This window comes from Haemaphysalis longicornis, unplaced genomic scaffold (assembly GCF_048455015.1).
Source record: "Haemaphysalis longicornis isolate Haplotype H1 unplaced genomic scaffold, Haemaphysalis longicornis Haplotype H1 scaffold_10, whole genome shotgun sequence".
NCBI classification, from domain to species: Eukaryota; Metazoa; Arthropoda; class Arachnida; order Ixodida; family Ixodidae; genus Haemaphysalis; species Haemaphysalis longicornis.
Genome location: NW_027526204.1, coordinates 140,514,913 through 140,541,412, shown reverse-complemented (window position 1 = coordinate 140,541,412; position 26,500 = coordinate 140,514,913). Strand labels below are relative to the sequence as shown.

At 47.1% G+C, this 26,500-nt stretch overlaps 2 protein-coding genes across 5 annotated transcripts in view; both read left to right on the top strand.

Annotated features, from left to right (window-relative positions):
- Nucleotides 1-6,210: 6,210 nt before the first annotated feature.
- Nucleotides 6,211-8,302, top strand: LOC144159497 (uncharacterized). Of its 2 annotated transcripts, XR_013320320.1 has the most exons (3): nucleotides 6,211-6,360; nucleotides 6,456-7,620; nucleotides 7,844-8,302. XR_013320320.1 is itself a non-coding variant. In XM_077691021.1 (2 exons), the coding sequence occupies exon 2, from the start codon at nucleotides 6,479-6,481 to the stop codon at nucleotides 7,328-7,330; it is 852 nt and encodes a 283-aa protein (XP_077547147.1). In that variant the 5' UTR covers nucleotides 6,211-6,360; nucleotides 6,456-6,478; the 3' UTR covers nucleotides 7,331-8,302. The 2 variants fall into 2 exon arrangements, 1 of the variants encoding a protein (XP_077547147.1); XM_077691021.1 differs by having other exon boundaries at nucleotides 6,456-8,302.
- Nucleotides 8,303-12,562: 4,260 nt separating this feature from the next.
- L(2)gd1 (lethal (2) giant discs 1) overlaps nucleotides 12,563-26,500 on the top strand; it is a 42,089-nt gene continuing 28,151 nt past the window's right edge. The window contains exons 1-9 of one of the 3 annotated variants that reach the window (XM_077691018.1): nucleotides 12,563-12,763; nucleotides 13,487-13,640; nucleotides 17,551-17,657; nucleotides 18,016-18,125; nucleotides 20,778-20,934; nucleotides 21,477-21,588; nucleotides 22,597-22,752; nucleotides 23,968-24,110; nucleotides 25,614-25,698. In XM_077691018.1, the coding sequence (XP_077547144.1) occupies nucleotides 12,701-12,763; nucleotides 13,487-13,640; nucleotides 17,551-17,657; nucleotides 18,016-18,125; nucleotides 20,778-20,934; nucleotides 21,477-21,588; nucleotides 22,597-22,752; nucleotides 23,968-24,110; nucleotides 25,614-25,698 (1,087 nt within the window). In that variant the 5' untranslated portion in view covers nucleotides 12,563-12,700. The remainder of the gene's footprint in view (nucleotides 12,764-13,486; nucleotides 13,641-17,550; nucleotides 17,658-18,015; nucleotides 18,126-20,777; nucleotides 20,935-21,476; nucleotides 21,589-22,596; nucleotides 22,753-23,967; nucleotides 24,111-25,613; nucleotides 25,699-26,500) is intronic. The other 2 variants (XM_077691020.1, XM_077691019.1) reach the window with 2 other exon arrangements.

Genomic DNA, 26,500 nt, shown 5'->3' with positions numbered 1-26,500 from the left:
ACGGTATTAACAATTTACTCTCTAAATTACAAACTGACGTGCTTTCACGAGAGGAATGGTGTTCAGGAAATAAATTATCTATTAACGTTAGCAAGAACTGTTTTATACTCGATTGCTCCCCTAACAAATCCCTTCCTGCTTTTCTAAATCTTCAGTTATCTTCTAAAAAACTTACATTTTAGGCGTTGTCGTCGACTCTAATTTGAAGTTTAATGAGCATGTGATTTCCATTGTTAAATATGTGTCCTTAGGCCTCAGAGCGTTGATTCGCGCACTCCCATACTTTCATGTCCAAACCATTCGTAGCTTATATTTTGCGTTCATTCACTGTCATTTCAACTAATGCATATCATCGCGGGGTAGCTCGTGCGCCACTCACCTGTCACCACTCGTTACATTACAGGAACAAGCCGTTCGCGTTATCAACTCTGCTCCCCTTCAATCACCACCTATATTTCAGAAACTTCGTATTTTGCCTCTAACTCAAATTTATCGCTACAGCCTTGGTACTCTGCTTTTCAAAATCCTTGATCCTAAACTCGTACTAGACCTCTTTCCTGTTCGCTTATAACTACTAATACGAATAACACGCGTTTTTCGAGCCAAAACAATCTTTTGCTACCTAACGTTCGAACAAATTATGGCAAACACACAATACAATTTTCTGCTATATCATTTTGGAATTCCTTGCCTACCAATATAAAAGCAAACTCATTCTACAGGTTTAAAAATTTAGAAGCTACCTGCTTGAAGTCTAATCTTTGATTTTAGTGTAATATGGTTGCCTAGTTTTTTGCGCTTCCCTCTTGTTTAGATTCCGGTTGTCTTTAATCTGTCGCGTATTTTTACGGTCGTATCTATGGTTTTGTGTAGTTTATGATTGTCTATATAGTTATGTTTAGTGCGGTACATGTTTTTCTTTTGTTATGTCACTCGTATTCTATATTTTGTGTCTCAATAGCGGTCCCGCGTATACGGCTTCGGCCTTGGGACCTTCCTCTGTACTATACAACCCAACTGTAAACATGTGTAAATTACTGCACCAATCTTGTTCCGTATGACGTATTGCCCAATATTCACTATATTACAGGACTACAGGACATCTTTGGTATCAAATATTCACGGAACATATTTCGTTTAAAATGGCTACAGAGCACGGTCGTGCCATCCTACTACGGAACCTCTTCCGTAATTTACACTACGGGAAATGTTCCGTGTCAGGAAACTGCTGAACATGACCGGCGCGCCAGACTACAGAACTTGGCCATATAACGTAACTACAGAACAAAACTGTTTCATCAGGCCACGGAACGTTACCGCAAAACGGGACCACGAACATGACCGTATCACCAGATTACGGCACTTAACCCCACAATGTAACTACAGAACACGACTATTTCGCTAGGCCACGGTAAGTGGTCGTAAAACGGGACCACGGAATACGGCCGTTTTACCAAGCTACTGGACTTAGTTGTAGAACAAAACTATGGAGACCGTTTCACCAGGCTGCAGAACGTATCCGTACCACAGGACTACTGAAGAGATCCGTTTGCCAGGGCTATGAAGTTGTGCCGTTCTCCCTGCTCCAAGAACTCTACCATATCGCAGTACTACAAAATGTCTTCCGTATGCTAGAGTACTGGACGAGGTTGTATCTTTGTAGTACAAAAGATAGCCGTCTGACAGGACTGTGAAATATTTTTCGTACAGGAGAATGGAATGAGGCTGCGCCGCAGCGCTGAACTTAGCCATTGAAGAGGTGAGCAAAATATTTTCGGTGTCGCAGTATCATCAGTTTTCCACTGTGCAGGTACTTCAAATACATCTTCAACTATGTGAAAAAATTACAGCATGACACATTTGCGTATGAACTATCATGGATACCACAGATGACTTTTGGGTGGCATGTTTGTATTACACATGGTACTATACTGTTCCCGATTCCTTCTGCTTTCATGCTTGCACGAGGGCGCAGTATACATAAATTATGGTACCACAAGCAGTGTTACATGAGGCATTAAGCCTTCACGTCAAGGATTTATACATGCCACTCAAAAGGATGACAATATCCCCAACATGGGCCTTTACAGCAGAAAATGTTTCATACCGCAATTTTGTGCATGGTATTAGAAGCGCGTGATTCAAGGTGAACCGAAGATGGGCAGCCCGTTCCGTTCTTGTACAGGAGTCGTTCCGTAGCCACATCGGGGCCGTTCTTGTACAGGTCGTTTCGTAGCCACGTTGGGCCGTTAAGGAATGCTGCACATTTTAGTACGCCGAATTCATTGCGGTGTGCGGAGTTCACCGCATTCAGTACCCCGTGACGAATTTGCTGCACTGAACAACAAAGCATTCGTGTAATACGCAACGCACGCTCGTGTCCGCGGAACGCGTGATGGCTCTATGTTACCCCATTCTCCTCTTCTCTTTACCCCCTGCTTCGGCGAGCTGCAACAGACCAGAAGATTGGCCAGCTTGACAGGTGGCTTGTATCCGTGCTTCGAGTGATAAAAGAAAGAAAAAAGAGAGGAGAAGGGTCACTGAAAAGGGCAACTTTGGAATCATCGGGAGCGTGCTATATTTCCCCGAAGTCCCGGAAACGCCACAAGCCATATTGGTTTTCTGCTGTAATGGTTTTCAGTTTCCTGCTCAATAGCTGATTACCGGAAGTATGCATTTACTGTACAGTGAAACCCCGATGAACGGAACCTGAATGGTGCGGGAACGTCTGCTCCGTTTGTCAGCAGGAGCCCTGTTAACCGAAAGAGCGTAATGGAAGGCTTATAATCTGCAACAGATGCATGCCGTTTCAGCGCGTTCGAGCAAATAAAGGTTGTTTAGCTGAAACCGTGATTGATCACCAAGTCTCCGAACTTCCACCTTTTATGCGCGTACACATTCTCGTACACATGAATTTATGTCGCTGTCAATCACTTAGCGCCGCTCCACCCCCACCCCCTCCAAAAATTAGTCGTTTTATACTGTACAGGATCATGCAGCGTTTTTTTTTTCTTTTTTCGGGATTTTTTCGATGGCAGCTTAGTTACACAGTAAATTGTTTTAAAAAAGAAAGTGCTGGCAAACGTCGAATATGCCTGTTGAACGCTCACAACCGGCCTGGCGTTAATCTTGAGACAAACGTGCGTAAACCAATTTTAGGTACGAAGAAGGGAACAGCGCAGCACAGGCAAACACAAGAAGAAGGTGACAACCACGAGCGCTGACTTACAATTGACTTTATTTTTCGGGAAGTTACATTATATACGCTGACAGTAAAAAATACAAGAAAAGCAGAAATAACACGAAAGTTTGAGATAAACCAACCGGTCGCCACGCTGCACCGACGCACCAACTCTCCCAAGCCCATGTCTGCAACACTTTGATTAACCTTTGTAATTTTAGGTGCTCTACATAGGATGGAAGCACGCATGCATTGAATCTACTATTACACACACGGAGTACGATTCCCTTTCCTCTCGTCTTTGGCTGTAATCAGCGCACGTGTCCCAGAGAGAGAGAGAGAGAGAGAGACGGGAGCAGGTCGCCACATGGCGTGCTACTACTACCGCCGGCGTCTCTCTGAAGCAGCGCCAGCGTGTGGGAAGCAACGACTTTGTCGCCGTCGGCCACGGCTCGCGGAGGCGGAATCAAACGGCGCTTCTGCCCCCGCGATTCTCGTGTGAAGCTCCCATCTGGCCGCGCTAGAGCCCCTTCCCTCCCCTTCCACGACCCGAGATGAACGGATAACGCCACTCAGACAATGAAGTCCTCCTAGCTGCATCTTCATCCAGGGCATTCTTTATCCTCTGCTTCCCGAGTAATCCAATGTGGGTGGCACTGTTTAGAGGCAACACCCACGATTATGAGTCCTAAGTGACCGCGCCCTCTCTTGGCATTCACGCACTTCTAGAGGCTTTGTCGTCTTGAAGGTGTGCCTGGGGCGATCCAGCTTGCGTGCTGCGTCCGCGCAGCTGTACAAGGAACGAGGCGCCATCAGTTTTGCGCCGCATACCAGTGCGTGCATGCTGTGTACACTGTAACAGCCCCACTGCGCTTTGTGGGCGATGTGCGAACTACTGCTCTTGAGTAACTGCACACAAATAAAAAAAAAGGGTGTGCAAAGTCGGTTGCTAGGTTGCAATACATGCTCTCTGCCTCTCAAGTTAGGTGTGGAGAAGGGGTGGGCGATTGATCGATTAACCTTTCGAGTAATCGATTAATGCTTTAGTCGCGATTAATTTTTGTAACCGGTTAATCGGTTGACGTCGTTTGAGCTAACTAGAACAAGAGTGCCGTGTTGAAATTGTGCACAAGCGTGTGGAGGATCGTATTCGCGTTCAAATAAACCGTCTGATGCCACGATAGGAAACGATGCAAGCGTGATTAGACGTGGTAGTGATTAAAACCGAAAGCTTATAGCCAAGATAGTCGACAAAATAGCTACTCTCAATACAAAACCACGCGGTACAAAAATCCCCGAGCGGGTACCCGCACCTTTCGGTAGTTGTATAAACTGACTGTATCGTAAGCAAAACACGATTAATAGGCACTCCCCGCGATTACTTCGAGTGCTGATGTTCCCGATTCTAGAAAAGTGTGAGTGACGAACGCGGTGATAAGCGTCTCGCCCGCATCAGCACCGTGGTGATGACCTGCCTACTTCACTTGGGATGTCTCTGAACAACCGTACACCAACCCAACCGATTAATCGATCGATTAACCGATTGCAGCCAGCCGATTGACGGAATCACAATTTTTAACCGACGCCCTGGCCTAGCGTGGAGACAGACACTTTGGCCTATTTCTAACTCTTTTTTTTTTTCGCTCGTGTAGCTCGTTTTGTTATTATTATTTATTTGTACTGCGCGCTTTGGAACTGCGATTGTATTGCTGGTGGATGAGCAAGGATGCTACGCAGGTTACGCATGTAATTTTGCATGAAGTAATCACCGAAGGGTCGCAATGAACACATGATATATATGTGCAGGAAAGAAAGTAACAACCTAGAATGGCCAAAAATGTGTTAGCACATCATTTGAAAATGTTATGTGACGTTAGTTTCGGAATGCGTTCCGGTTTTACATTCTCCTATCTGTTCCGGTAGTCGCCACTTTACGTTTTGTGCATAGTCCATATATATTTCGAGCCTCGACCGAGCAGCTCGTATTAAACTACATATCCTTTTAAAATCACATAGATGTTTCGCGAAGTTGTCCATTCTAGCGTTATTCCGTTGGGTCCGATGTTCCTTCTTGAGCTGCGCAAGAACAAATTAAAGCTTACTGCTTGAATCTAATGTTACTGCCAAAACTTGGTAACAAATTGTTCAGATTTGCCTTATCAACCACATGGGGTCGCGAATAGTCCGCAAATCGCCAGCCATGTTTAGTTGAGATTTGTGTAAAGTGTAGATTATGTTTTCATTTTCTATGTCCAGCCTGTTTTTGTTTTTATTCTCGCTCCGCATTTTTGAGAAGTATACGTTGTATACCGCGCAAGAATTTCCTTCTTTTGCAAAGACTTGACATCTCCCGCAGAAGTGGACAGAAAAGAAAAAAAAAAATCCTGATCGTGGCAGTGAGTCAGTTCATCAGTAAACACGAAAAAAGAAGTGGACTCAATGTGCAGCCTTGCCGTGTGCTCTGGTCAGCTTCAACAGTACCAGTGCAAAACGCCAGCGTCGGCTGAGCGGTTCGCGAAAACCGAGGACCGAATTTTGAAGAGACAGTGCATTTCGAGTTAATACTTTTTAATCAAAATAAATTTTTTTTTATTTATTTAAAGTTTCCTTCTACAGAGTCGCTGATGTACCTTTGCGGCGCTTGAAAGAAAACTTCTCTGCCGTCGATAATGTGCATGTGAACAAAATACACACAGCGATGACCACTACCTTTTGTACCTATCTCCCCAAAAGGGTACAAACAGGTTGCTAATGAGGGGCTGCAGTAATGTTTGTTAGTATTTATCGACCACTTCTGTATCGGTGTGCAAACTCCCATTTAAAATTTGCGCTCCAAGCCTTTGTTCTGCCTTGAGAATACCACATCGCTATTTTCACGGCAATAAATGAAGCAGTATATTTTTTTAGAAAAGTCAGCAGCATAAAAGCTTGACATAAACATTTTATTTGCGTGGTTATTTATTGTTTTTAAAATATTGTCTAAACATTACTAAATATAGGCACCTTCGCGTTTTAGTTTTTTTCTGCAGCCGCAGGCAACAGCAGAATCACCGATAACACCGGCAACACTGTGCGAAAAAATTTTCTTTGTGTTCACTCACCGTGCACGTTGCAGTAACGTTCGTAGCCAGTTGAATGAATCGTCTTTGCAATTAGCGACGAAAAGTAACCGAAATCGGGTACGCTACTCTTGCTACGACCAGTTATTCCGTATAGTTAGAGCTCGAAGCCGTAATAATGTCCGCGGACGCGTTTCCTTTTTTTCTTCCCGTAGCTCTCCAGGCCGAGTTGGAAGACATGGACGCCGGGCCCATTCTTCGAGACATAATGCTGGGTCATTACGCCGGAGACGGTGACGACAGCATCTTCTCCGACATCGCAGTCAGCGAACTGGCGGCGTCCTCCGAGATTTGCGCAGACGACTCACGAGAAGTTGTCTCGCCTGAGCCTCCCCGAGTGGTCACTCGGACTGCGTCGACCCGTCCCAAGTCCGCTCGCCAAGCTAGGCCTAACTACGCCGTTCTCGCCGGTAAGTCCCGCACTTGTGCGAAAGGCGAGTCGCTTTCCAGCTCTGATGATGTTCACGTTGATGACGATGAGGACCCTGGTTCGCCAGGGTCGCACGGCGAGCTGGAAGAGGACTACCTCGAGGCGTTCAAGAGTCGGGGCAGCTGCATGACCAAGAACGCTATCGCCGCGCGGGAGAACCGACTGAAGAAAAAGCTGTACGTGAGCAAACTTGAACGCAGTGTCCGCGCCTTGTCTACGGAAAATGCGACGCTTAAGAGGCGCTCGGAGGACATGAATAGAGAGATCGAGGAGCTGAGCGAAGAGGTGCAGTACTTGAGAAGCGTGCTTTGCAACGTTGACGAGATATCGACATTGGTGCGAAGCATTCGGTCCGTTAGGCCTAGCTTGGCGACGTCCCTCTCCAATGGTGCCACTCCGAAGCGCCTGAGGATGCAAGACGACCACGACTACGTTTCTGCTGGAGGCAAGCGAAGGCCGCCCGGTGAGAGTGCGGGGGGAGTTTGCATTCATGTAGACAACGGAGCTGTGTCCCTCGAGTTTTGCCATCGCTGCGCCGTCAAGTCCAAGAAGCTTGGAACCAAGGAAGAACAGTGCAACGTCGTGAGCTCCATCGGTTGAGCGGGCTGCAGACGACTCCTGGAGAAAGGTGTTCCGTTGTGAGCGTGCGACTAACGATGGTCGGTAGAGTTGTGTCCTCCATTATACCCGTGTTAACTGTAGGACGCCGAACTCGTGTGTGCTGCCAATTTGAACCCCGGACAGACGCTTTTTTTGCTTTTCACGGCCTTTCTCGTTGCAGGTGAACGTCTCTGACGGAAGGAAGGTCCGGAAAGGAGAAGGCCGAATCAATGCCCGGCACGGCGACGGAGAATCGTCACGGTCACACACTGCTTCTGCCCTTCCTGATGGTTGGTATCCATTACCCACCCCAACCTGTCCTGACACAACAGTTAGCGCAACCACAGCTAAGGTCAAGTTAACCTTGCTAGCTTTTGTGTCTTCAAATGTGCCGTTAACGGTTGCACTCAGTTTCGTTTATTTTGTACGTTAGTGCACACGCAGTTAGGTTAGCACAACACTGTCGCGCTGGGTGCAGAGAACAAGTTATTGGAGAAGATTTTTGCTTTATAGCGTCTGCTGCTGACTTGGCGCTGACCTGGTGACCACAGACCCCAAGTAAGGAAAGGATGGTGTTGGGTAGGTGTGGTAAACCATGGTGAAGTTTCCTGGACGTTGCCCACTTGCCAATTTGTTCGGTTTGTTTGAAAATGATGGTTGAGTGCCAGTCAAACAAGTTCTGGTGTTTTCTTTGGAAGTTCGTTCTGTATTTTTTTTTTTCCGAAAATGGCATTGATTGCTAGTCAAACAAGTTGTAATGTTTGATTTGTTGATTCTGAAAAGTATGAAATCTCTGGTATCTGTGTTGAACTAAACTTGCTCTGAAATTCAGCTCTGATGGTGCTTGAGGACGAGATTGTAAATATGTTTGTCTAATGCTTACTTTGTGACATGCTTGAGAATTGTAAATATTGAGTGAGTGAAGTATTTTTAAATGGGTGATTGCAGAATAAATGCTTTTTGAGTCATGAAGCTGGTTTGTGTGTGCTGTTCATTTTACTGGAAAAGTAATTGCTGGAGCTTTGAAGTAGTGTGGAATGGTTTGCATATTATTGCTCCAGTTTTATTAGAACTGTTTTCTTAGTGTTTAACCTAATTTGAGTTTTAGTTGGCACTAATGGCGCTAGTTATTCTTTCTCACCTTAAAGGAGTACTGACACCAAAATTGTATTCCATTTTTACTGCTTTTATGGATGCATAATGGCCTGGTGAATCCGAAACAGTACTTTAAATACTTGAGCGCGCAATAATTACATTGAACTGCCTGAAAATTGACGATTTCACTTTCGTGCACTTTCAGACGAGAGGGCGCATATGACAGAACCGCAGTAGGACCTCGCCTTTTGTGCGATGTCAAAACATTGCAGAAGTTGGTGGGGGCGTTTTGACCGCGCTGCCACGGGCTGAGTTGCCTGAAGGCATTAGGCCTACCTTTGCAGTGGAAATTCAATGACCGCTGTCAGTAAAAGTCCTGATGGCAACCTCTGTTGTGATTCTGGGCTATATTATCAGCTTTCCTGCGTGTGAAACTTTATTTTTGGCAAGAGTGCCTTTCTGGGCATCGGTTGTGCCTGTAGTTCTGGCTACGCGCGTCAGTTTGTGAACACGCCAAGTCGCAGCTCACCGGGCTGCATGTGTCAAGCGACGTCACGAGTTTCTGGCGAGCGCTGGAGGCACATGGCAATGTCACTACTATTCGCTACCCCAGGCTGATGTCGCACCGCTCCGCATGCTGTTTCATCGGCGCGATAGACGAGATGAAATTAAAGTGTTTTCCACTCGTCGCAGGCGGCGCTAATTTAAGCCAGGCTATTCTGTTGAGTAAAGGGAGGGAACTGTGTAATATTACTACAGAAAATTGGTTTCAGTACTCCTTTAAGGTGGATATTAAATTGGCTGCAGAGAGGCATGGTGTCCAAGGCAAAGCATTGGTGAGGTTCCTAATAGGCTCCTAAACCGCCAGCTAGTTTGACACACCTGGCTTTGTTTGCAAGTGCTGTGGCTAGTCGCACTGTATATTGTGCAACTTTCAGCTGTACAGTGTGTGTGTCGTATTTGCTGAAGGTAAAAGTTGTTTTACAGGTACTTTGCAAAATAGGGAAGTGGGTGAACTGTGGTGCCTGCCAAATGGGAAAATCAAGAATTATCGAAATTGCTTGTGGAAGAAAAAAACACTTGTGAGCCAATCCTTCCGTCGACGTTGCAACTGGGTCCCTTTTCTAGACATGATCACATTTGCTGGTGGTAATCCTTGGTGGTGCCAGTGGTGTTCCATACTGGGAAGAAAAATTTCCATTTTTGGAGCAGTTTCCCTGCAAGTTTCTCGAGATTTCGAAAATTTCCCAGCATTCTCGCTTTGCAGCTGATCTTTACGCAGATTCCTGTTCGGTTTTGGGCGTTAGCCAGCGCCACGTAAGGATACTTCACGTAAGCTTCCGCCTGCACACGCTGTTCAGAAAATCGGCGTGAACTAAATTCCTCTATATCGGCTGCTCAGCAGCATTTCACCATGCATTTCACATTTTGTACGAAGCAGCAAACTTTGCGTGCTAGAGCTCTAAGTTAAAACTACCCGTGCGAAAAAACTAGACAGTGTTGGGTAATTGAGGTAATTTTAGCTAGGCGCCGGAAGTGCGGCCGCCATCTTCTGTTAATAGCACGCGGACTAAAGGCTTCACCGCCACCACTTCACCCTTTACTAGCTCTTTTTCACGGAGCGTTCATTCCTCTATGCTCCCTCCTGTTTTATGAGCTGTATTGGAAATGTTCAGGGATGCTTGTGGCTTGTATGAGCACAACTGTGGAGGAAATTTGAACATAAATCAGATGAAGTGTAGCAGAACGTTTTAAAAGAAAAGTAATAAACAATGCGAGGTCGGTTCACTGACATTATTTTTCCTTTTTACTCCAAGACTCCTAAAATTCCGTGAATATTAGATTCTCTTGTGGCCAGAATTGCCGCCGAAAATTCCCCCCAAAAAATATTCCCCGCACGAACATCACTGGGTGGTGCTTGGAGGGGGTTCCTTGACAACTCTTTCTATGAAAAGATCGCTACTAATCTGCGTCCAGGGTGTGTGTGCCATTGTGCAATTGATAAGGATTCTATCAGCTGGCTTGCCCAGAACAATAGTGTCAGTGGTCATTGAGACCCTCCCATCCAATAACTAAGTGCTGGCAAAAGCAGAGGAGTTGCACAAAACCAATGAGAACTGAAGTTCGGCCTTCCCAGCTGAAAAAAAACAACTGGTCTAATTGGAACCATTCGCACTTTCTAATTGGTTCCAATTGAACGAATTGTGTTTTCAGCTGGGTTATGTGTATGCAGAGAAGGTTGTGCAACCTTAAGAAGGTTACCAATGAGTACAAGCTGGGCTTATTGCGTGCACAGGAAGTTGTGCAACCTGAAGAATTTTGCAGACTGTAACCACACCATGGAAGCTTCCCTACGTGTGCCTACAGATTTTATCTGAGGGTAGCAGGAAGTGCGGCTGCACGAGGAAGTGTGCCAAACACTGAAATGCATCACTGGTGTGGTCTTTTGTGCGAACACCAAAAAAATGTATAACAACATGGTAAGTTTTAAATTAGGTGCAGTCGCCAACATACAGACATACAACATACACACTACTGACGTGAACGTTGCAAGCAACCACACCCACATTGACGCCTTGCGAGGGAAGGATCTGTGCTTCTAAAGACTACAGACCAACACCAACCCCACCCAACTCGCCTTGGGTCTGTTTCCCCTACCCAATGCCTGCCCCTCTGCCACCACTGTCCGAAATTTGCTACTGTGTGGGACTGCCAGAAAACTCCAGACCGCACTCCAATCCCCAACTCTTCTATTGAGCAGTGGAGAGCTACCCTGGCCAGTTCGGATGCCAACATCCATTCCACCCTGGTAATGAGGGCGAGGGCCGCCAACAGAAGCCAAGGTACCCTGGAATAAGGAAATCTTCCACACAGTGGGGCCTGGAACAACGTCCCATGATCGTTCAAATAAAAGTTTATTCAGTCAAACATGGATGGAAAAATAAGCGCACAAAGCATACAGGCAATGCCGAAGGCTGCTATAGCAAATTGAATGTGAGGGTCATGATTACTGATTAAAAAGGATCCTGTAATCCCAGATCTTCCCTGCAACCACAGAGCTTCTCAATAGATTGAGAATTCTATGCTTGCAACCTCAGGAAAACCCTCCACGGCTTGTGGAAGCTGACGGGATGAATTACTGCTGCGGCTAATCCAGTACAAAAAAACTTACCCGAATGTTAGGCATTGAAACCTTTCACGAAAAAGTGATGTGTGTGCACGCTTAACTAGTGCTTGCGTATGACAAGGTTGCGTGGTGAGGTCTTCGATTTGTCACTTTGGACTGCCCAGAGTAGATCCGTATTCCTGTGCCCAAGCTGGCCTGGACTGAACACGAACAATTCTGGAATGGCAAATAAGATGCTGAATAAGGGTGTTCGATTAGGCTGCAGTGGCTGAATTCAAGTGCAGAGCCAATTCTGCTCGGTGGCAACATCTGCGCCGAACTATCATTAACTGATTCAGGGAGTGAAAACCAAATAGGGGTAGGAGGAATACTTTTATGGAAGGCTCTAATCTCCATTAGGAGGGGAAGGTAGTGGTGTGGGTAGGGTGCCTAGCCACCCTAGTGTGGCTCTGTGGTGATGATGTGATTGAATATATAGTGAACTAGAACATGGCTGAAGAGGGAGAGAGAGAGAGAGAAGAAACTTTAATGAGCAAAAATAAATTGTGGGGTGGCTTCCTAGTCCGGAAGTCCATGGGCTGTCCTGGCTCTGTCCGCTCGGTCAACCAAGATCATCTGGTCGTCGAGGCTCGAGCTGGACAACATGCTCTCCCACTGCTCACGGGAAGGGTTGGGAATGGGGGGGAAGGTCGGGGTTTCGGTCGCACTCCCAGACGAAAACGAGCTGTACATGTGTATCCGAGGGCGTAGTCTCAAGCCAAATTGAAGACACATCTGGCTGGCCTAGCGCCAAAGCAGCCACAGAGCGCAAGAAGCATGATCGTATGTGACACCTGCGTACTGGGGCGAAACAACCGGCTGCCATGCGTGCTTGATGCGGACTTGTCGTTTTGGGCCATACGTTCCTTACGCGGGCGGAACCGACTATCCAACATCAAAATTTTATACTATCATAATTAGCCAGAGCGGCTTGCTATGGCTTGCTGCGTAATTTGCAAGACGAAGCCAACCGAAGCCAGAGCAATCCAATTTCGCCGTTCACACCCAGTGACCGTAACCCAGCTGCTCGCGCTTGGGGAAGCCCTTGAATGTTTGTAGTCACCTGGACTGTTACATGATTGTCATGGTGTAAAGCATAAACAGGCGACATGGCAAGGCGCTCAGGAGCTAGCAAGGCGCGCGCCGGCGGGGCTGCAGGATCACTGGCTCAGGTAAGGGCGAGTTTTCCGTTTGAGCGCCTGCTGCGACGGGACGGTCGTAATCGCTCATATCTGGTCGTTAATGCGAGCGGGCAACCGCGATCGAGCGCTAGAAAGGCGGAATTTCTGTCTTTCAGCTACCCGCGGAGGCGCTATGATCGGATGATGTGTGTGTTGCTGCGTTACAAGACATTACCACTGCTTGCATCACCAGTCGCTCTTTATTCAACACGAAAACCTACTTTGCGGCTCTTTTCGGTTTCGCTTGCCCTTGTAGAGGAGATGCCGGAAAGGTAACCTCATTTAGCTCCAATTATCTTTCCGGCATGAACCAACGCCAGTTTCATGCATGCATGACTACACGCGGAATCGCACGATAGTGCAAGCGCGGGCCTACGGGTGAACAACTCCTTCTAACTGTATGCGACGCGCTTGTTATTGGAAGGAACTTGGATGGGCTGTCACGACTTTGCGTGTGCTACTGTCGCCGCACCACGCAGTGATGTCGGTCTATGCCAATAAATTTGGTTTCGGTGCTTGTTACGTCAGAGTGTTTTGCTCCGAAACAGCGCATCCTTGGATGTGTAGTGCTCATGTATTCTGCCAGTAGATTCTTCACTATTTACCTAGTTCGAACCTGCGTTTAGCAGTAGGCCTCATCGATTTACCAGTTCTGTGCAGTCTGTGAGCGGTCGCCGACCTCTTCTAATTCTCTGACATCTGTCACCGTTGTAGCTTGGGCTCTTTGACATGCCGGACTTGGATGCCATTGGTAACGACGACGACGCCAGTGACGATGATGCGGACGAAGGGGACCTGGAGGCGGAGCTGTCGGCCCTGCTGTCCGGACGAGTTCAGGCGAAGCCAAAGAAGCCGAAACCTAAGCCAGGTTCGTGTTAATCAGTGCTTTGCCCTTACTGCCATCACTATTTGCTGCTTGTCATGTGTGAACCATTTGTCTGGGAGTTCAGAAGAAACTTGGCGCATTTATGGTGGCAGCGATGAAGCATGATCGGGATTATCCGTACCATGCAGGCTCTTGCGGTCTTCAGAGCACCCTTATTAGTATCGACCATTTGGGTATACGGAGCTCTTGAAATTCCAATTTTTTTGATGCCGCTACTCAGGATCTGTGCTCAGCTGGCTTCTTGACGTGAGCAAAATGACTACAGCTGGACGGGGATTGCATGACATTGTGACTGAGAATTGAAGGCTCATAAGCACGAGGTCATGGATTCAAAACAGAACCACTGTGGCTGCATTCCTGATGGAAGGAGAATATGCTGACGTCTGCACTTGTTATGCCTTTCAAGTAAAGGGCACGAATCTTAAAACTTGGGAGTTGAGAATCTTTGGTCTTGTTGGGAAAATGTGATTTTCTATCATCTTTAGAGTATGAGAAATCACGTGTCCCCTACACTTGAATTTGAACAGTTCCACCAGTTGCAGTAAAAAGCAGCAAAAAACAATTTCATTGCCGATGTAACATAGATTTTAAATGCAGAGCATTTCAGTAACTCCCGATGTCACCAGCGTTGACGTCCGTAGTCGTAGTCCGCACCCCTCCCCCTACACTATATAAAAAAAATACTATCCGGCGCCTGGTTTCGATCCCTCGACCCTGCGGGCGGAACGCAATGTACATGGTGCTCTACCCACTGCGCCACAAAGCCGACACAGAATGGGAGGCTACGAACGCGCCTTATATCCTTGACTCATTCAAACTACGTCAAGAAGCTTCTGATACAACGCATTCACTACCACCAACTCCGCAAACACTAAACGTTAACGCAATACACCCACCCCCTATGCGACGCATTTACTCGAGTCCCCCTCGCGGGGAGATGGGCCCAATTTTTTACACCTTGCAGAAATGCACAATGCCTAAAAATTTGAGTACTCTCTCCTAGATTTCTTCGACATGACCTTTCCAGTATGACCCAATTCATGAACTTTATACTTTCGCTGCAACGTTTTCAGCAGTCATTTTTCGTTTGAGAATGCTTTTAGCTGCAGTGCTGATTGATTTTTGGTGTTAGCATTGGGAGCATTATTCTTGGATCCTAGTGTTGTCATAAAAGGCTAATAGGTAATGTTGAGAAAAGTGCATTGGGGAGGCATTAACAAACGTGTCAGCATTAGCCGACTTTTACTGCATGCATTTGTAAGCTTAAATGACTTACCACAACGCAGCTAAAATTGTGCACAGTGAATTTTGCAGAGTATGTTTAGTAAGAATGCACACAGTCTTAAAAATTCGCCTTTTTGTTTTATGTCTTCAACAGTCATTGTGCACACGCACCCACACAAAAAAAAATGCTTCAGAAGCTAGCATGGGTGTATTGAAGAGCTCAAGTGTTTTGCTGAATGCCAAGCTGCCGTGTACGATATTCAATGAAAGGCCTTCAATGCCAGCAAAAATCCTTTAGCCCAAATGGGATTTAGTTTTGCCGTGTGACAACTACAGAGTGGTCATTCAGCGCATTAATTGCACATGTCTGTTTAATTCCAGTTTGGATTTATGTTGCTGCCGTAACAATGTGCCGCAAAAATACCCATGCAGACAAAACATAAGTTGGGTTCGTTCGAAAGATTGCCTCGTTAGAACCATACTGACACTCCTTATAACGCACACTTCGCTCAAGTATGCTATATAAATATAAAAAAGGGAATGGCCATGCGACCCACTAGCTCATTTCCTGCAACAGAACCTAGGATATCATATGGGCCCAGCTGTGCGATTCGGCTGAGGCCGGCAAAAGCAAATGCAAATTAAGCACGGCTTATAAGCTTGCCGAACGAGCTATTTGCACTTAAGTGTAATGCATATTAATTTTACAGCAGTACGAAAGGTGCGGTAAACAATGAAAGTTACGAAATTACACATAAGCATTGAAGTACTGATACGCACTGCTGTTGGTACTGGGCGCACTATGCTTGTTTTAGCTGCACAGCAGTCTGCCGCTTTGGAGTTGTCTTACACAACACTGGCCGATTGGCGTACGCGACGTTGACTTACGTGACACTGTTTGTCGAGAATACCCCATGTTTCACAAAACGATTACTCTCTACCATAACAAAAAGGAGTTAGGAGCAGTTACGGTCAAAAACAAAGCAATGGTAGACAACGGTCTGTGGCTGATTATGGTAGCGCCATCTAGGAGGACTGACGGTAAGCAAGGCTGCAGAGCCTAATGACGCAGTGGAAGTTCGTTTGAATTCCTGCCCTCATGACTTCATGGCAAACTTTTCGAAAACACAAGATTTGGCGGGAGAATCAAAATTTTAACCTAAATTAATTTCTCAGTGACTATGGCATCATTTGCTGCCTGTCAAACGCTCGGGGCACTATAAAACACAAAATCTTCCGAATGAAAGAAATTTGTATTTTGTCTCCGTGGCCCCTTTAAGGGGTCATAACTGTACTCGGTAAGCTGTACCCAGTTGTCGTGATCTTAAAATAAAGTTTCAGAGTTGCTTCAAAGATTGCTTGTTTACAGCTTTTGCTTTGCTACAAAACCAAGTGCTCCACTCCTTCTCAGCTGCTACCCAAGCGAAATTATTTGTTCCGTTGCAGTAGAACAAAGTTCCTCTAAGGAAAGCCCTGTCTCAGCTGCTACCCAAGCGAAAGTATTTGTTCCCTTGCAGTAGAACAAAGTTCCTCTAAGGAAAGCCCTGTGTACTTCGTTTGTTCACAAATATTGGTGTCTTCTTTGTTGCAGTCTTTTTCCGTCTCTTTGTATTTTTCGCTAAAACGTATAAAGACCTGTCCCTCACTTCGAGTTGTTGATCAATTCGCTCTCGCGCTACAAACGATTAGCCTCCTGGTTAGCTCAGTTGGTAGAGCGACTGCTCCGGTTAAGCGGTGGTCCCGGGTTCAAATCCTGGACCAGGATGAATTTTAAATGCGAATGCATTTATTAGCCGGGGGTTGTCTTGCTCTGTTGGCCGGCGTGCGCCTGCATTCCTCCAGCGTGAGCGCGCGCCTCGTAGTTCTGCCTTCGTCGTCGTCGTAACGAGCGCACGTGAGTGCGCGCCTCGTAGTTCTGCCTTCGTCGGTGTCGTCGTCGTAAATGCGAATGCATTTCTTAGTCGGGGGTTGTCGTGCTCCGTCGGCGTGCGCCCGCAGGTGTTATCTCTCCGCGCTCCTCCTCGCCCCTAGCAACAGCTGTGGCGCGCCTAGCAACCGGAGCAGGTGGTAGCTCGGGCGGGAGTAGCGGAGGGCAAGGGGAGAAGAGGAGCGCGCTCGGGCGTGTGAGGGCGCTCGCATCGCGGAGCTCGGACGGAGTAGCGGAGTGAGTGGAGAGGAGGAGCGCGCTCGGGCGTGTGAGGGCGCTCGCATCGCGGAGCTCGGCGGGAGAGAGAGCTCGCGCGCGGGGCGGGCGTGTTGCCCGGGTCTCTCTCTCCTCTCCGCGTACCCTCTCGCCGCTCGCTGTGCTCGGAAAATGTATATAAATGCAGTCGAGCGCACGCCTCTCTCCATTACTGCTTGCCGCAGTGCACTCATCGGTGCACCCAATGCATTCGCATTTCCGCACGATCCCCTTCGGGGAGGTGGGGGGAGTTTTTTTTCTTCAACTGCGAAGTTTTGGAGAAAGCTTTATTAGGTTTCTTTCGTAACCATACGGCTGCATTGAGATGGATGTCAAACTTTCCTTCGCAGAAACTTGCTCCACTTCGGGGATTTCCCCTAAAATGTGGTCGATTAACAATTGACAGGACTTGTATCTTGTGGTTTATGGCTTCATGGAAAATGTCAAGTGTGAAACAGAATGTACTATTTCCGCAAAATTTTTCAGCCTCCGACTTGGCGTCGATCCAGATGATGGCGGCGGCTGCCCTGAAGGACGTGGATTCTGGTGCGGAAAGCGATGACGCCAACCTCTCTGACGACCCCGAGTTGGTGGTACGTGCCCTTCTTGTCCATGCAGTGGATTCCTTTTTGCCCGTGTGCCTGCTAAAGCAGCTCTGCTGGACTCATTACTGGAAGTGGTGTAACTGGAAGAATGTAAAACCTAAAGGATGTCGCTTCCTGTTCAAGCTACACACCATCTCCTTCATTGACAGCTGCAAAAGCAGGGTCTCTTTGTTGTTGGCTTGGTGATAGCATTTCACCGATTTCATTAGTGTGCATTCCACAGGAAAGGCACTCAGTTTATATACACGCACATGCACTCTCTCTTTCTCTATCTTTGACTGAGAGACAGAGAGTTCTGTGGGGGGGGGTAGTTGATGATTTTGTTGTGTTTTTTCAACTCCCAAAGGCCGAGCTTGGTAACCTTGGTGGTGTGCATCACGAAGAAGAACCTGCACCACAGCCACCACCGAGGGCGGCACCGAAACCTCCAGGGGCTGTGCAGGTGCTCCCAACCAGGTGAAAGCTCCTTCCATGGCTGTCTTTAAGTTGTGGCTTTTGTTTTTCATTCCTGCACCTACCTGGGCGGAGAACACAGCCCTTCTGATGGTTACAGCGGTGTTTTATTGGAGGCAGGACACATATGTTTATGCCACACCTGATGTACCAGGTGTGCTAACATTTCTGGCAACTGTTGCTATCATTGGACGCGAGCCATTGAACTGTTGCTACCTCTGGACATTGCTGCACATGGGATTGCTATAGGACTGTGCTGCACATGTGCAGCTGTTTTGAAGGAATCACGTTCGGAATCAAGTTTATGGTCTCAGAAACACAGTCATGGCATGTCCAGGTTTACCTAAAGTCCACCATCGCTGTTCGCTCGTTCCGGGAAGTTAGGCCTGAAGAATCTCAAATGGGCTTGGATTGTACATCACACAGAATAAAGGAGGCTGCACATTGCCCGCTCGTCTCCACGTGCAAGGCCTGTCATGGGCCAATATGTGGGGATATTCACACTAGGAATTCCCACCTCTCAGTAACTTGTGCTCAGCAAACATGCGGTTGGGGGCTCTGTTGTTTGCGAAGACAGACAAAGGTGGCAGGAGGTGAAGGGTCAATATCGTGTGCAGCGTTTACTGCACGTGCCATCAATATGCAGCGTAGGGTATCTAGGCCAAACAATGAAATGGGAGTGAGACAGTAAACAGCATTGAAGGGATTGAGGTGGTTCAGCTCGCCAGGAGTAGTGGGGCGGCGGGATGCTGCTGTGTGCAGGCGGGATTGTGGCTCAGTAACGACATTACAGACAGGCTCACTGGGTGTCTATGCAGGAAGTGTGCTGAGGAAATATATAAAATTCCCCCACATTTCCCCGAAGGGGAGCATGAGGTAGTGCGAATGCACGGGTGATGCTATGAGGGGGAGTTTGTTGAAATTTGGTGGCATTTGCCCGTTAGTTACATTAACACCCCCGCCTGATCACGTTCGGGCCGCGACAGCCTCGCCTTTAAACCCTCGCGCAGCGCGACGGCAGGCGAACGAAGCGGGAGAGAAGGTGAGAGCGCGCAATGGCAGGCGAGCGAAGGGGGAGAGGGAGGCGAGAACGCGCAAACGGCAGGTGAGCGAAGGGGAGACGGAGGCGAGAGCGCGCAAACGGCAGGCGAGCGAAGGGGAGAGGAGGCGAGAGCGCGTGACGTCACGGCGAGCGGAAGGGGAGAGGAGGCGAGAGCGCGCGACGTCACGTGGCGTACTACGTCATGGCGCCGTTGCTACGCACGCTCTCCCCTCTGCTCCGCGCCATTGCTAAGGGCGAGGAGGGGCGCGCGCGATAACACCTGCGGCTGAAGACGGACGGTGGCAGAAGCGTGACTCAGGGTAGCGTAAGAAGTGCATTCGCACTTAAAAAGAAAAAAGACTTTTCTAATCCTCTGACTTTTCAAGACACTTTGCCACTGGTGGAGATGGTTTCAGTGGAGGAACTGGCTTCTGGGAAGGGCAGTACACTCACAGACAGAGCGAGCGCCGTCAGAGACGAAACAGGCAACCATCATGCGTGTGAAGCAGCGTCCTTGAAAGAAATCATCGATTGAGGGAACGCTAGTCGTGAAAGGGCATGTTGCAAAGCGGTGTCCACGTGCGAATGCTAGCTAAAAAGGGTTCACAGAAATGTCGAGATCCCCACAAGTTGTTATCATTTCTATAATCAAGAATTGCACGAGGTCATCTGCCTTGTTGCCCCTCAAAAGTTCATTGCAATGGGCTGACTGCATACCAGAATTGCATGTCTAAACACGAGGTCAAATCAGGAGGAGTTCGCAGTACACAAGAGTGGGATTGAAATTAAAGAAGAAAAAAATGACCTGCCATGGTGGCTCAGTGGCTGAGCCATTGTGTTGCTGGTTTTGTGCTAGACGCACAATAACAGAGTTCGTATGAAATATTTATTATTATGGTCACACACCTTGCTGTACATAACCGGCCTCAATAACCAGAAAATGTATGCCTTCAGCATCACTCAGGTAACAAATGGGTGTCTTCTGCTTGTGTCGGAGGAGTTGGGACGGCTACCACAGTAAGAACAAAGCTGCCGCCTGCCTACGACGCTACTACCAAACTTGATGTAGCTTGCCTATAGGTGGTACGACACCTTCCAGTGGTTTTTGTGAACTCGACGAAACTGGGGAGTGGTCACATGTGGTACTCAACCACTTAAAAAGGTTATTACTTCAATTACTCATTACATGAAGTCGTTCCAACAGCATTGCTTTCATTCAGCTGAGAAATCCTTAAAACTGATGGTTCTGTGAATTCATTAGTCTGACAGAAAGCACACATCCTAGGGCCCACAGGTGAACATGGCCGTCACAAGTGCAGTTGTCCGAGGGCAGAGGCCGCCAGAGATTTTCATTGCTCTGACAAGTGGTCCCCTTCAGTTTGGTGTTAGATGAAGTTATGAAAATTGTGTTTAACAAAGCATTTGTAAGTTTATGGATTTGGTTCTGATTAAGTTAAAACTGCTAAACACAAACATTTTCTGGCTTTAGATATGGAGTGATTGCTTGTGACAGCTTCGCTGAAATTTTAATTGGTCATTTTAGCAGTTGACTGCGCTACCCTGCATGTGTAAACATCTGCTGTGTGTGTTGAAGCGGTCTCTTGTGTTTTCAGCCCCGCCCCTGCTGCTAGTCCCGCTGTAAGCCCTAGTGGTGAACCGTCCCTGACCGACACCCTCCAAGAGCGGCTACGCAGCTACACTGCAGCTGAAGCCGCAGCCAAGTCCTTTGGAGACAGCTCCAAAGCCAGGCGGTATGGCCGGGCAGTCAAGGTGAGTCACACAGTTAAGCTCTTGTTTCAGGGAGTCTGATGGTGATGGTGGTGTCCCTTAAAAACAGTTTTCAGTAGGTCGAGGAATTGTTTGAACTGACACTTAATTTTGAAATTAGTCTTCGTAAAACAGTATAGTTTCATTAGTTTGTTTGAGAAGATGTGCGTCATATTCCTTCAACTATGCTACGAATTGCTTTACTTGTTAGCTTTCTTGCTTGTTTTTGTTCATTTTGCAACTAATTCTAAAATGCAGACTGGCCCTCCTGCCCTTGTTTAGTTGAGTGATTCGTGCACTGCCAATTTTGAAGCTGTCTGTCTCTAGAATAGGCATGTAACATCTACAGTCGAGTGCACATAACGGTTCAGCTGATACGACTATGTTTCTCTAATACTTGTAGTGACGCCTACTGTTGAATCTTGAAAGAGGTTGATTTCTTGTTGTTGCAAGCAGAGACAGTGTCTTCCAGAGGAGAGTGTCCAACAGACGGTGAAAGGTTAGTAACCGGACTGGCTTGTCTTGTCTCTGGCTCGTCTCTGCAGACGCTGGAGTCCCTGCTGAAGAAGGCCAAGGCAGGGGCGCCAGTGAGCGAGGAGGAAATCCCACCGCCCGTCGCCATGCCAAAGCCGCCTGCAGCAGCCTCCGAGGCTTCCCGTGAGCTGCTTTTTCATTTCATTTCATTTAATCGTACTACCTTAAAGGTACCCGCCGCGGCGGCTCAGCGACTAAGGCGTTGCGCTGCTGAGAACGAGGTCGCGAGTTTGATTCCTGGCCGCGGCGGTGGCTTTTCTGATGGAGGCGAAAAGCAAAAACGCCCGTGTGTTCGAGATTTCAGCGCACGTTAAAGATCCCCATGTGTTCAAAATTAATCCGGAACCCTCCACTACAGCGCGCCTCATTGCCTGTGTTGTGTCGGCGCGTTAAACCCCCACAATCAATTATTACCTTAAAGGTCCCCGGAGGGACATTACATAAGGGGTGGGGTTACAAACAAAATGTAAAAAAAAAAAAAGCCATGAATAACTTTGAAAATGGCTTGTGACGCTCTGTGTAAATGCTGATGGACAGGTGATTGCTGCAATGTGGTGAGGGAGGTCATTCCAGTCTTTTGCTGCTCGAAGAAAAAATGAGGCAGCAAAAGGAACCTAATTGTAACTCGCAATAATTGTCCTGCGGGCTTGTATGCCTGCCCAAGACATGTTTACGTTGTAGATGCACCTTGACCTCAGTAACAAAGACTACTCAGCTTGTGTGTTGGGCTCTGCTTTGAGGCCACGTGAAAGCTGCTAGTCTAGAAGTAGAATAGACTGGTCAGGGTGGCAACTTCCTCCCCTTGAACAGTTTACTTTTCTGTTCTAGTTCACCAATGTATGTTTGCTGTAGTGTTGTAGGTGTTTTGCTTACAAATTTGTTTGAAGACCTCCGTAAAAGCCAACACAGATGGTTCAGAGAATGTGAATAACCCTGCTTAAAAACAGATTGCAAGGATCAGTTCTAAACAAAATGCTGTTGTTCAGTAATCAGGCATTTGATCCAGTAAGAAAAATACTAGTAGCTGTCAGCCATCTCTTGGGGGTCATCATGAGAGCATGCTTCATTCTTGGGGGTTTTCTTTTTCTCCCCCTTCTCCTTTTCCTCTGTTCTGCCCCTAATCTGGAAAAGATGGCTCCGCCCCCAAGGTTGCCAAACTGGACGGTGGCCAAGGTGCATCTGGCGTCCCTCTTTCAGAGCCGCCCGCGGGCGATGCCTCGGACCAGCCAGCACCCTCGGTGGCCCCGGCCGTGCCGGCACGGAGACCCGCTCCCCCCGTCCCATCACGTGAGCAACTCAAATTCCATTTCTCTAATTTCCAACCTAATGGTGTGTGCGGTACGGGGAGTTACAATGGGTGACTGAGGCCATTGGTCTTTATGCTGTTTTCAGTGTATATTTAACGGAGGGAAAAAAATGAAGGAAGCTCACACTAACCCGTAAGACTTGAGGGTAGCGAAGCTGTAGGCAACCTTCATGACTCACGATGGTTTCTTCGTTTTCTCACAATTTGCTTCTTCTTCATTACCATAACGACCTTTACTCCATTATTGTCGTTGCTATAAGTGTGAGCTTCCTTCATTTTTTTTGGACGTGATAATCATTGGACATCACCTTTGAGGGGCGTGCACTACAACATGTCTTTCTCGTTCCGAGCAAATGTTGCCATGATTACGTCGAATGATGGAGTTTTTTTGGCCAGTCTTGGCCAATCTCCCTAAGTGGGTATGCTTGGCTTGCAAATGTGCACTGGGGGATGATGGGCAGTCGTTGAAAGGCATGCCAACACGAGCGCTCTGCATTTTCTTGGTTTTGTTATCTGCCGAGTGGTCGTCGCAAAGCCCGCACTGATGTGTGCGCGCGGCAATTTCTTGGTATTTCTAACTGCGGATGCAAAAAATGACGATTTGCTAAACAGCTACAGTGTTAATAACACAGGAATGCCAAGGTATAGTTGCAGTTTTGGCACATTAGAACACTAAAAGAATGTTGCTTTGTTACTTGTTTTTTGGTCCCTGTTTTCCACACAGAATGTTTCAAGATTAGTGGCACTTGTATAGGGTTTTTTTATCTGTTGTCCAACGGCGTTTCTTTGTCCCAATGCCCCCCCGACACCTGACTTCCCTGCTCTCCGTTTTGCTGTCAAGGTGGTCGTAGGGTGGGAAGAGGGGAAAGATGCAGCTGTGGATAGAAGAAGTCATCTCACCTGCCCTTCCGTTCTCCTCCTCCTCTGTTCCGCAAATTCTTCCCCCTCAACCACCTCACACCACACCTGTGCCGGCTGTTTTGGTCTCACCACCGCTCCAACAGCTGCTAACATATTTGGTGCCACTTTTGGATTGCGAGGGAGTGTGGCAAACTTTGCAACTGCAGCTACACCACCGACCAGTCCTGTCGGTTCACCATTAAGAAGTACTTTTGCATTCTCGGAGAGCGCAGCCAACTTTTTATTTGTGAAGGTGTGCTTGTCCGTTAACAGAGCTCCCCTGTTGGTCGGTGCAGGTCAGGACTCGGCACCCACTGCTGCCCCGAGCCCCCAGGAGCAGGTGTTGGCCACCCGCAGGGACCAGTACAAGAAGGCTGCCATCAACGCCAAGAAGCGCGGCGACCAGCAGACCGCCATCAACTACATCCGCACCGCCAAGGTGAGGAGGAACTCTTTTGTGTGGGGCTTGTGCCGAGGATCTGCAGTTTCGGGAATATAGAGCACCTTTTGAGTGCACAATTAGTATTTATTTATTCAGGTAGTACTCCTCAATGGCCTCAGTAAGAGGGTATTACATGGGGCGAGCATGCACGCACAAAAACAACAAGAAAAAAAAAAGAGGTACGGACAAAATATAAATCACAAATCTAGAAAAAATGAGCAAAGGCATGTTTTGAAAACATTTGTTTTGAAAACGTGTTGAAAACATTTCAGTGTTCTAATGAAAGATAGTATTAATACTGAGAGGGTGGGTTGTTGGTGCTGTGGGGGCAGACAAGGCATTGGAACTTTGTTTTGGTTATATGAAAGGTCCTGTTCACCTGTATTCATTGATAAGCTGTGCGCTACTTGTCATAGCTGCATAAAAGGCTCACTGTGCTCTCCTTCTAATTCAGGGCAAATTACATGGCTGGTCTTTTTGAGAGTACACGACTATTAAAATAACTTGCCTCATTTATGCGTAATGTTTACAAGTTTGATGCACAAGTACGGTTAGCTATGACAAAGTCTAAGCAAAAATTGGTTTGCAGTTATGCTGTGTGGTCTCCAAGTTATGAATGCATTCTGCTGATTAGTTCATCCCATAGTTAAAGGAATAGTTATGTGCAAATCTTAAAAACAATTTTAGCAGTAGTCTGCTCAGTGCAGCATTGTATAGGGTATGATGGTTGGTTTGTTTTTGTAGTTTTTAAGTAGTCTGTAAATTTAAAAATCATTGATAGGTTCTCATCATTCACACATTTTCATTTGTGTGTGCCAGAAACTGGATGGATGATTACGTGTTTCGTTGACTACTGAGGCTCCGAAGTTAATGGATAACTTTACTCCACATTGTATGCTTTTGCAAATAAGTGAAACAAACAAAAAAATGTCTTAATGATGAATCAATTTGAAGTTCGACTGCTGTCTGCACCAAGCTTTGTTGCAGGAGTGTAGAAATAACAGTTAGTTGTAGTTGGTGCGTACCATCATAACAACCATAACAATCCTTGATTTCTATTTTTGACCATAATTCAGATTTCTCCATCACTTTCTAGCCTTTCCTACCAATTTTAGGCCATTGAGTTCTTTATCCTGCTCCAGTTTTGTATTCTGCTTTGTATGGCAATAATCCTCTGTTGCGTGACCTGACTCCTTTTTTGTAAGTGTAAAAATATACAGTAGACTCTCCATATTTGTTGCCACAATTCATGGAGATGTACGAGGGAATCAGCAGAACAAATTACTTTCAGAAATGAAGAATTTCGTGTTTGTTGCCCAGGACAACTCCCTGGTTTTGTGGCTTTTCTTCCTTACTTTCTCTGTCCCTCCTGTTCTCTGATTTGAGGAGGGCAGGCCTGTTTTGTTGGGCCTTCTCCTTTCTCTAGCTTCTGGTTTTCTCTGGAAGCCCTGCCTGCAGTTGCCTTTGGGATGGTTAAAAAAATGTTTGTGGTGCTTTCAGCAATTCGATGCAGTCATCACAGCGCTGGCCCAGGGGCAGACGGTCGACCTGTCCAAGATGCCTCCGCCACCTCCAGAGTTCCAAGGTTTGCCCCGTTCTGCCTGTTTGCGACATTCCGTTCCCCTGTCAGCACAAGCCCACCACATCCTGTACACACCCAGTGCGCCATCTGATGGTTCACTTCGAACACTCCTATTGTTTTGAGCAACTGACAAAAGAGCTCCGCTGTTAGATTTTGATAGCTTCTGGGTAGAATCGTGGGTTGTGGCGCGGACAGCCCCGGTTCGAGCCTTAGCAGTGCCGAAACATTGCAAACTGTGATTTGTTTTTTTATTCAGAATGTTGTGTTGGCTCAATTCTATGTGTTGTTTTCATAAATGAGGGTGGTTTGGTATTTTTAAAATCGGTTTGGGGGCGGGTCGTGGCGTATCAATGCGTTTAATTAACTTTCTGCATTGCACCGGGAGTGCCTGGCTTCTTTCGTTTTCCCAGCCCTTTGTGAAACTTATCAGTGGTGCAGTTGCTTATTAGGAAGACATCACAAAAAAAGTGAAGGTTCTGAGGAAGCTTTGGCTGAAATTCAAACACGTGAGGTGTGCTTGTTGAGGCCAGTCGCCCAATTTATTTAACAGGGGATGTACAAAGCCTGCTGTTGGAGACCGTTAAATCACAGTTCCGATCCTCTCGCTTCATATGTGCTGAACCCTAATACACAGTTTTCATTTTTCACCGCTTCCATAAAAAACACACCCACCCAGGTTGGGAACAGAGCCTGTAACATCGCAAGAGCTTGAATGGGGGTCCTTTATCTATAAAGGCAAAAAACTCATTAATCCAAGGAGGGATTTGCATTGGTTGCAGGGCAGTGGGCTAGTGATACTCTGTGC